Source organism: Rhagoletis pomonella, unplaced genomic scaffold, assembly GCF_013731165.1.
Source record: "Rhagoletis pomonella isolate Grant_MI unplaced genomic scaffold, Rhpom_1.0 Rhpom_scaffold_00002, whole genome shotgun sequence".
Taxonomy (NCBI): domain Eukaryota; kingdom Metazoa; phylum Arthropoda; class Insecta; order Diptera; family Tephritidae; genus Rhagoletis; species Rhagoletis pomonella.
In genome coordinates, this window is record NW_023458556.1 from 52,079,084 (window position 1) to 52,089,763 (window position 10,680).

Genomic DNA, 10,680 nt, shown 5'->3' on the forward strand with positions numbered 1-10,680 from the left:
GTTAAAGAATAAACTATATTTTTATAAAAATTAAATACCCGAAAAATAAATAAATAATAATAGTTGTAAATAAAACCTTGTCGAAATTTGGTGCCACTAAAATTTTTTCGACCACCATATGTATGTTAATATTATATATACATTTTTTATTCTTTATTTGTTAACTAATTTTATAAAAGTTGGGGTTGGTTTATGAATATATAGATGAATTTCGTTTAAAAATAAAATAAACAAAAAAAAAAGATACACTTTTTTTTTGTAAATAAGGACACTTCTATGTTTGGGGAATTTTACGAATTTTCGGGCAAAATCTGGGAATTTCATTATTGAAATCGGGGAATTGCCAAATATGAGTTGGCTACCCTAGTATGTGGGTATGTATGAAAGGGAAGGCTGTAGGCAGCCCAGGTATCCTTTTACATGCATTGAATTAAACCGAGGCTCTCTCCGCCCTCTCCTCTATGTTCAGACGCCACGACAATTTGTTATCTTATTTTATTTCGAGGTACTCGGTGCTCTGTTTCAGTTGGAGGCTCGTTCCTCTCAGCTAAGGCCAAAACTAACCCCAAATCCTATATTTCCTCGTTTCATTGTATTAACCATAGTGCCTTTTAAAACAAAATATTTCATTGTATACCTTTGTTCTTATCCCATTATAGGCCGTCTACATGTCCACAACAGTACCGCAGAATATAAAAGGTAGTAAAATCGCCGGACGCCACACTCCAACAAGAAATAGTTTAAGGCACAGTCGCATGCTAGTTGTAAATAACAAATCATATCCAGGTAAGTGGCAAGGTGTTTGATCGTTTGCATACTATAAATGTAGTGCAATAACCAACTTAAAAAAAAGGAAACTGGATTCGACACTGAATTTTTAACAACAAAAAATTTTAATATTATTTTTGTTAAACGTTTATACTTGTAGTAATAGATTTGCATGTATTTCCAATGGTGATTAAACTTGCGTGATCTTAATACACTTACTGCCATAATTGCTTATCAAATACGTATATTCTTAATAACCTATTGCTTGATCTCATTAATCCTTTTATTACTACTCAGATGACTCTGTACTTTTACATACTAACTCAAAGTTAATTGGCTTTATTCAGACCGAATGAGCTACACGAGCATGGGCGTAGCCAGGTAAGGGCAGGGGGTGCTCGAGCCTCCCCTAACTTTCAAATTTTCCTTATATATATATATAAAATAGCGCCCTGAAATACCAGCTTAATAGGGTCGAGCCCCCCTAAATTTCATTCTGGCTACGCCGATGTACACGAGGGTGGGTCGCCTTTATATGACTTCGTTAGAAGAAAGCTCTACAGTAAAATAACGCAATAATAAAATAGAATAAATAAGAGTGAACTTGCTTAATTCATATAAAACAAAATTAATTACTAATCAAATACATATTACTTATAATTAAGTTCATGCTACAACAATTTATACGTACAAAACTACATAAGCTCATTGACTTTTTACTTGTAATTGCACCGCTGCATTGTAGCCAATTTATTTCCGTAGTACTATGTTAATAACTGGCAAAGGCAATCATCATCAATAAACAACAACAAACGCAATCTTGTTTTTGTAATCTAATGTAATATATGTAAGTATGTATATACTAATGTAAGTAATAAACTAGTAGTGTAACTAAAACGATTTGATCATAGTCGGTCTGTTAGGCCCCCACTCAAGTGAGCGCGGTTAGTAGACAATCAACTTTTAGCGAACAAACAACACTTCTTTCAAACAAAATTAAAACAAGTTCATACATACATATTTCTAAAATGGTTCGTTCTTTGTACACAACAGCTTCTCAGCATCCAAATCCATTGAATTTTAAATATCCGAATCTTGCCCGCTGGTTGCTCATACTGGAAATATTAGTTGGTCTACTAATATCATTCTTAGCAATATGGATATTCTGCTTGGCACCCAATACGGCCATACAATATAATCCCTACTGGAGCGGCTTGGTGGTAAGTGAACAATTTTAATATTTATACGGTTATTTCGAAGGCTTCGGAAAATAGCCATTGTTCAACATACTAGATAACTAGACAAGACCTTTTTCTTTTAAATGGAGTACGCTATAGATCGATTAGATATTTATTTATTTATTTACTTTCCCTGTTGGCGGCCTTTGGGTAAGTTTTCATAAAGTTTGGACTTTGCATTTCTCATTGGTGTGGTTTTAGGTGGCCGCGCGGTCTAATTTCAGGTTTTGATCGTGGATCTTTCGCGATCCCTCAAAAAAGCGTATCACTAGCTAAAAGTTTTTTGTTATTTTTTACTAATTATAATTAAAATTACAATTAACACTTAGCACCAGCTAAAATGTTATCGGCATATCTAAAAGTAAAATTAATAGCAAGCATTAAAAAGTGATCGAAATGGGTTACGATTTAAATAAATAGTGGGCAGATTTTTTTTTACACATTTACGCTTTTTTCTCAGTGCGCGCTGTTGCAAGAAACCTACAACATTCACTTGGTGGGAGGTAAACCAAGTAGAGAAAAGGGGGTATCTTATAAGGCACACAAAGCAATCAGTAAGACTCTCGTTTAGCACTTTGGCCCCAAAATCGGATGCTATGTATGCAAGAATTTAAATTTAGATTTGCAAGACTGTTCTGACCTTTTCCCCACACAATTGTTAATCAAAAATTATTTTATTTTTTTCTTGTCCTTCTCCACAGCTCCTGCTTGCTGGCATTCTTGGACTTGTGCTTGTACGCTATCAGCGTATAAAACGCCACAAAGTGCGCGAGAATTGTTTTAAATTTTTACGCACCGATTCATATTTGCTAGCGCTCTTGGCCGTCTTGCTTTGCTGTGTGGCATTCTTTTGTGCTGCCCTACATTACGCGCGCCTTTGTGCCAGCGATACACACTGCGCGCCCACAAACATTCTGTTGGAGCAAGGATCCTGCACGTGCACCTTTAACGTGAATGAGGAAGTAACGCTGCCAACGCCAGCCAATGACAGTGCGTCACAGGTGGCGAATGGCTTGCTGGACGAAGAAGTGATGCCGGAAAATTTCAGTGACCAAAGCTATAAAGTGGAATATCGGTAAGTGATTTGAAATAATTCAATATCGGGTAAATACATTTTATTAATATATGTGACCGTTCTATAGGGACCTAAGCTGCAAGGAAGTGAGCGGCGAATGGATAACAATTCTCATTATGTCTACTGCGCTCAATGCAATCGGTTTTTTGCTTGCGCTCGCCTATGCTGTGCTGCTCGTTTGCTGGCGCCACACCGCCAAACGTCCATTCTATACATCCGTCCAGACCACCAGTACCTTTTAGCTAAACAAATGCCGCGTTCAAATACAAGTATACAAAAATATATATACACACCCACACACGCACATACATACCTGTAGTATTTTTAATCATAGACATTTATCAAACATGCTTGCAATGCATACATATTTATATGTACATAAATATGCAACTTTTAGTTATCTGATTTCTTTGTTTATAGAAGCGAAATAATTATGTATAAATACATACATACATATGCATGTATGTATGTACATAGGACGGTGGCGATTTGTACTTAAATCACTTTTGATCAAAAAGTTTTTAACATTTTAACTTTCACTTTGTAAGAGTAACACAATTGTTTATATTATTTTTAAAAATCACTTATTTATTAAAAATACGATGTATTAATTAAAAATTTGTAATAATACACTTATGTATGTATGTTCATGAAAAATAATAACTTTGACATACAACATTTTATGTAGTACATATTTTCAAAATTGATTACCCACTAAACCTACAATGACTTTAATATAAAATATCTGAAATTTTTGCTTACCTAACATACAACCCCTACATACGAGTCTAATGAAAATGTATTAAAACAATTGTAAAATCTTCAAAAAATGTTTACATATGTATGCATAATATTCATGTAGTACTATTTAACAATGCAGTATATGGCAAGTACAATATGATACCAACCATTTTGATATTAAAAACTAAAATTAATAGAATGAAATGCAAATTTAAATGCTCAATAAATTGATCATGATGCCCAGATACTAAATGATGGTGTTAATATTTCGTTTGTGAATATTTCTCTAACGAAATGTATGCATGTATGTATATGTGTTTAATCTATACTTATGCAAAAAAAAAAAAAACAGATCCTTCACTTCATTATGATTTCTGCCGGTGGCAATATGCTATCGCCATATAAACTATACCAAATGCTAGAGAACCATATTGTACGATCGACCCACTCACTGCCAGCCAGCACATGTCCTATGAAGGGTGAATCGCGTGATCTGAAAGCAAAAAACAAATATTATTAGTTATGATGATGAGGAATAATTTTTGTTATTAATTGCATGGATATAAGTACACATGTGGATGTGGATGTGTGGTGGAAGAAATAAAAGAAAGTTTTTATTTTGACAAGTTTAGGCTACACATCTATTGGTTATTCGATGTTTAATATTTTTTTATAAAAGTCTAGCGCATTTCATGTTAAGTACCATATAAACACACATTTCAAACTTTTTACATAAGTTATAAAAATTCAACAAATTTTACCAAAATCCCCCAAGAATTGGAAGCTTTTTATTCAGAATTTAAAAAAAAATTAGATATACAGTTTTATAGGCCGTTTAATTTTAGTGGGTCAAAGTGCAAATTTCAAGACGCTAGAAAATCGCGTTGATTTTTAATAATTTTTTTAGCTGACGGTGTTGTGCATTTTCTTCCATGTAAAGCAGTGATTCCCAAAGTAGTCTAGGTGGACCCCCAGGGGAGACTCGATGGGGGTCCACGTTGGCGTGAAAAAAATATGGGGTTTCACGAGTTGTAAATGGGGGTCCACGAAAATGTATCTGGTTTCTATAGTAAAGAACAAAACTGGTTGCTTGGCTTTATCTATAAATGTAGGCAGATATTACATTACTACAAAAAATTAAGGTAGCAAAAAATACCAAATTTTTCGGTGATTTTCGACAGGCCGCATTTCGGTACAAAATGGTCGTACTGAGACTTTAAAAAAGGCTTCGAGTCCCTAAGATTCTAATTTTTCTTGGCTAAAATTTTTTAGGAGCTGCGGTACTCATGTAATCCTGACAGATAGCGTAAAAAAAATAATGGAACTCAGCCGCGACCCGAATTTCTATCGTTAGATCTTACCTTCACATTTTTGACGAGCTTTGGATATATGTTAGAAATGTACCAGTAACATTTTTAAAGGGGTCTACGAGAACAAAAGCTTGGGAACCTCTTGTACTTTAAGGTAACGAACGAAAATCGTCCTGCCGTAATAAATAGGCCTGCCAAAATGCAGTTATGAAAAAGGCGAGATGTTGCAGGTACTGTTTATCGTACCGTACAGTCACGGATACTGGTGGAGTAGTTGCCTTAAGCCATATACAGTGGCGGATTTAAGGGGGCTTTTGGGGGTTGAACCCCCCTCTTCCCCCGATGATTAAATGATTAATTATTTAATGTTAAAATATATACATAAATTAATTTATGTTAATGTTATGATGTTCTTTCAATTATGTGGATAACGGACGAACATTTTAAGTTTCCACCATCTGGAGATCGCAATTTGAAATTTCAATTATCGTGGCTACGTGCTTATGCGTGGTTGGTGTACTCGCCTAAAGAAGATGGGTGTTACTGCAAATATTGCATTTTATTTGCGTCCAATACTATCTGTAAAGGACGCCACGAAAATGCAAAATTGTTTGTGCAAAATCCATTTAAAAATTGGAAAAAGGGCTAGAAAGGTTTAAGATACATCACGGCAAAACATTAAATCTGAACGATATGCAGGATGGACACAATTTTTCAGTTTTACATTTGTTTTAGATATGTATGTACACAGCGCTTCCAATGGTTATGAAATTCGTGAAGACTTTCTTCCCTAGTGGACTGTTACTATTCAAAATATAAAGTGCTCCTTCCATAATTTAGATATGTTCTGAATATCGGTCACTACATATGTAGCTGTGGTTGTTCCTGCCGGAATTCGTACAGGTCTAGAATTTTTCCGCAAATCGCCTACCTTTAGGACAGCATTGATAACGGGCTAGACTTTAAACTTTTTTAAATACCTAGACCATTTCAAAAACGTTAATAACCAGTCATATGTAGCCTAAGTTTCCCAATTAAGACCCAAATTATTTTCCTGCTAACCTTCTAACAAAGTAGTTATATATTAAAACAGTATCCACAACTTACCTCAGTATCTGCGTTTGTGTACGCTCCACGAACGTAATTGCCCAACTCCATGGAAAGTCGCGCTTCTTCTCACAACCCAAGTACGCCGTAGTGCTATGCAGGAAGATCTCTCGTACGATGGTGGTTTTTTCGTTTTTGTCTTTCTTCGATATCACAATTTTACCGTCACGCAACTCGCATAGAAATGATTTGAAGGATTTTGTGCGATAATCAGCAAATTTCAACTCCTTTCCCGGGGTCACCGTTGCCAGATTCTTAACGGCACGTTGAACTTCACGCAAAGTATCAATAGGTTTCACAACTAGGTAATTATTTTTACGATCATCTTCGGGCCAATACGACCAGTTGAGGACAACATCGAATACTTTTGTGTCATGGTGAAGTGGACGCTCCAGGCTGTCGTTTAGTATGACTTCGTGCAGGGATACTTGATGGGTTGAAAATTGCATTTTAGACGCCAGCTCGCGACAGATATCGTAGGCGGTGCGGGTGGGTGTGATTGTAACGTTCACCTGAACTTTTTCCTATTGGGAGAAATATTTATAAGAGTTTGTTCATTTTATTCGCTTTCAAATTTAAAATACTTACTTCCTTGGTGTTCTCTGGTCTGGGGTTAAGTACTACCCACATCTTTAGGTCCCCAGACTTTTTCACTGAATCTGTCAGCGTTTCAGCCGCCGCGTAATACTTTTGTAAGCACATCAACATCTCTTGTTCCTTTGTCTAAAATTTTATGTTTTTTAAATTGGTTTTTCTTGTAGAGATAAAAAAAAGAGTGCTTACTACTTCCTCTGGCGATAGTGGGAATAAATGTTTGTAAAGCGTTATCAAATCGGCTAGAACATCAGCTTCCTTCTGCGAGTAAACCATTTCTTCCTGCTGCTGTTAAAGGTTGGCAGCGAAAAAGTAAAATTTATTAGATACATATGTATGTATTGTATGTATGGGTGCTAGATTAACAGATCCCTTCAAGTACTCACGTGATTCTGCAGCAGCGTTGGACCCCAGATCATTGTCAAATTTTTCGTACTCATCTTATTCTTCGCCTTCTGCGAGCTAATAAATGCTAAATGTCCTACAATTTTCTTGAGAGTCTCCCGTTCTATCACGCTCAAACGTGCAAGTAATTCTTTATATACTTCTATCTTCTCCGCAGGTTTAGTAAGCTCAGTCACACACATGAAACTCTCGGAAAGTTTGCCCATTAGGCGCTCGGGAAGATCGCGCATGAAACGCTTCAAAACGTTAGCCACATCGTGCTCATTATATTCGTTACGTGTAATCTCCACATTGAAGGCATCCGCTCGGAAGGCTGACAAAAGTTTAAGAATAGAATTTTCAGAGCCTGATTTGCGATAGATGCCTTCCGACATGGAGCCGTGTATGTACACAAAATTGATGCACTTATCCACAATGACGGGCACATTGAACTTGGTCAACTGCTGATCGATCAGAGAGAAGCCATTGTTGTGTGCCACTTCACGTATAATATGCCGCCAAATTTTAGTTTCGCGCGGTGAGGACATAATCATGTACACCGTAAAGGGCGGACAATCGATCATGAGTGTGGGACCAGACTCTACATGCAGATTACGAATTGTTTCGTCGCTGTCTTTGAGCACTGTAAGAGAGAGAGATCCATTAAACATACGCGAACGCTTCAATTGCGGCCAACTTACCTATGCAACGAGCTTTGCGCAGATCCATCTTCTCGACATTTCCAGCAGCTTCACTCACAAATATTAAACGTCTTTGATTCTTCTTCAACACCAGCCAGGTGCCGCTCCATTCGGAAGTGATTGAGTTTTTCAAATAACACCAGCCTGCGCGATAGTAATGGCAGGCATATTTCGGTGGTATAGTATTGGTCAGACTCTCTAAAAGCTTTTGCATCCAAACACCTCTGAGGAATGGTAAACGTTTTTTAACCGAAAAATAAAGAAAACTCTTACAGCACTCACCTTTCCGATTCCTTGCTCACACCGTATAGGTGTGCTACGCGCTGATGTTTACAGTTGCCCGATGACGTACTCGTCATAACGAGGTTCGGATTCGACATTGCCTGCACGTTGCTCGAGTTCGGTTGGTTTTTCGGCACTGACATGGTTATTTCAAAGCAATAAAAATGTGTTGAATTATCTGTTACGCGACTATTGCTCACACATTGCAGCGTTGTAATGTACTCCAGTGGAATGCTCTCTTTGGGCGTCTTCATCTCCTGGTCGAGGAATGTCTGAAATTGGCGATCGCGTAAAATAGCTTTACGATTTTGCATCTCCTTGAGTATGTCTTCCACAACACCTGAAGGAAAGCGTATCAGCGGTCCTTCGTAGCGTACGAGCAATGGTGAAAGCGTAGGGCGTGGCACCATTTGTAGCGTTACCTTCAAATCGGATTTTGCGGCTACCTTGAAGCTACCCTTACGCGTGATTGCACCCACACGCTGTTTTACGTTCGTCGAAAATACGTTCATAGTATTCATAAAACGCGATGCACGCGATTTTTGTTCATTAGCCGTGAGCGAAGGTCGATCCTCGACGCCAATGGCCTCCAAGTAGGATGGTGGTCCATCACCTTCGATGTTCAGCTTGTTAAAGGGATTTCGACGTTGCTGCTCTTTGTTTTCTTTATTGTCCTGCACAAACCATTGAGTGCGATTTTCAGAAGCGCGTGCCAAGTCAATATTTCTGCCACTGGCTGGCTGCTCTTCGAGTCGACTCAAGTAGGGCCGGACGCGCGCCTCATTATCATCCAGCATATTCTCTGTACTCTCTGAAAGTAAGTGGGCATTTTGATGCACTATTCGTAGTTGACTACCAGCTTCGTTAGTGTTATTGGTGGGCTTAGCATTCGTTGGTGTAGGCAAAACCACAGTTGCTGGCGTGGGATCTTGGGAGACTACAGCCGTGGTGATGACCGCAGTGGCAGTTTGATTGTCTTCTTCCGACGTGCACATGCTAATATCGTCATCAGATTTCACTTGATCTCCCGAAACAGTGCCATATATGTCCTCTTCCAGCAGATGTTCCAGTAACAAAAGCTGATTACTCTTATCCGAATTGCATATCGTTGCGGCTTTGCGACTCAAAAGCGGATCAAATTCTTTAATAACTTCCACTGGCGGCTTTACGCAGCCACCTACAGCGCCTTCCACTAACTCAACCGGTCTTGGCTGAACTTGGGAGGAATTAGGTTTACTGCTCGAGGCCATTTCGAAAACTCGACCATATGTGGCCTCATCATTAGCATACACAGGCTCAGGCGTTGAACACACGCTCTCTTCCACGCTATCCGCAAAATACTCCCACGACTCACTGCGATCCGGCTTCGGCATTTGGTTTTCCGCTGCCAGTATCTGCTTACGCAACAGCATAGATTCTTCGCGTTCAGATGCCGCAACTTCCATATTGAGTTGATGTAGCTCAGCAGAGTCGACATTTGGCCGCAGTGAAGCTCCGCCCACGGGCGATGGATTCTCCACTACGCGCCGCAATTGAATCTCTTCATAATTCTTGCGTCGCTTCAATCGCTGTGGTGGCTGTATGGGCTTGAGTTTGCCGTACAGCCCATCCGTAATGTCGGTTACAACTTCCTTGGGTAGTGCGGGTGGTGGAAAAGTTGGCATTGGTGGCGAGGGAAAATCTAATGAATCACGCGAATTCGCAACTGAACTACTGCCCGTGGCGCTCTCTTCTTCTGCAACATTTTGCAGACTGGCATTGCTACGTTGCTTCTTCAGCGCTACATTAGCTGCCTCGGCGGCAATATGTTTAGGCACCATGAGCGACTTACTTACAGGCGCGTTACGCTCGAATGCCGGTTGTGGCGCAGTTTTCAAGGCGTCTTCGTAAGAGGGCGGCGAAGGTAAATCGAGATCACTACGCGTTAATTTCAAGCTACGCGGCAAATCATATGAACAATCGGCAGTGCTGGCGGAAAGATCCTCGACGGCGTCCGCTTTGCGGTTTAGCGGGCTGGTGAATGAGATCGAACCGAAGACTTGATCGTTAGGTGGCAGTGTTTGTGGGCGGCCGGTGTGAAATTGTGCTGTGGCGATTTCCTTAGGTTTTTCCTTGTCTTTTTTGGTCAGCGTAAAATTTGTATTGAAGTTTTTTCCAACGCTACGTAAACGATTCGCGGTTTCGCTGCTGATATTGCTGAAATTCTTGTCAAATTTATTTTTGACGCCCTTGGCTTTGAGTGCAACACGCTCGCCGATGGATTCTGTGAGAAGTTTGGACGTGGAACCAATTGACTTCAGGAGCTCGCTGCAAAAAATAGGTAACGAAGAAGATCTATGAAATTGAAGTAAATCCAAAATTGAATGTCAGTGCGCCCATTACCCTTGCTTATCACCAATAGTATATGCATTTCCGCCGCAACAACTACCACATTTTTTTAGTGCAATATAAAATTTAATATTGATAAATTAGTATTTCTT

The 10,680-nt window shown here is 39.0% G+C and overlaps 2 protein-coding genes across 2 annotated transcripts in view; one reads left to right on the forward strand and one right to left on the reverse strand.

Annotated features, from left to right (window-relative positions):
* Positions 1 to 633: 633 nt before the first annotated feature.
* On the forward strand, positions 634 to 3,590 carry LOC118733791. Its single transcript, XM_036463361.1, has 4 exons — positions 634 to 786; positions 1,822 to 1,988; positions 2,708 to 3,081; positions 3,149 to 3,590. The coding sequence occupies exons 1-4, from the start codon at positions 669 to 671 to the stop codon at positions 3,321 to 3,323; spliced, it is 834 nt and encodes a 277-aa protein (XP_036319254.1). The 5' UTR covers positions 634 to 668; the 3' UTR covers positions 3,324 to 3,590.
* Positions 3,591 to 3,719: 129 nt separating this feature from the next.
* Positions 3,720 to 10,680, reverse strand: part of LOC118753700 — a 15,679-nt gene continuing 8,718 nt past the window's right edge. The window contains exons 3-10 of the mRNA XM_036488571.1: positions 10,583 to 10,635; positions 8,201 to 10,507; positions 7,919 to 8,142; positions 7,220 to 7,860; positions 7,023 to 7,121; positions 6,828 to 6,962; positions 6,240 to 6,763; positions 3,720 to 4,315 (exon numbers count right to left, since the gene is read on the reverse strand). Coding sequence (XP_036344464.1) covers positions 4,180 to 4,315; positions 6,240 to 6,763; positions 6,828 to 6,962; positions 7,023 to 7,121; positions 7,220 to 7,860; positions 7,919 to 8,142; positions 8,201 to 10,507; positions 10,583 to 10,635 — 4,119 coding nt within the window. The 3' untranslated portion in view covers positions 3,720 to 4,179. The remainder of the gene's footprint in view (positions 4,316 to 6,239; positions 6,764 to 6,827; positions 6,963 to 7,022; positions 7,122 to 7,219; positions 7,861 to 7,918; positions 8,143 to 8,200; positions 10,508 to 10,582; positions 10,636 to 10,680) is intronic.

Excerpts from the sequence above, each read along its gene's own strand:
- LOC118733791 (XM_036463361.1), top strand. The coding sequence starts at position 669 with ATGTCCACAACAGTACCGCAGAATATAAAAGGTAGTAAAATCGCCGGA. Across the intron at positions 787-1,821 it reads AAATAACAAATCATATCCAG|CTTCTCAGCATCCAAATCCA; the intron begins GTAAGTGGCAAG and ends TGTACACAACAG. Across the intron at positions 1,989-2,707 it reads CCTACTGGAGCGGCTTGGTG|CTCCTGCTTGCTGGCATTCT; the intron begins GTAAGTGAACAA and ends CCTTCTCCACAG.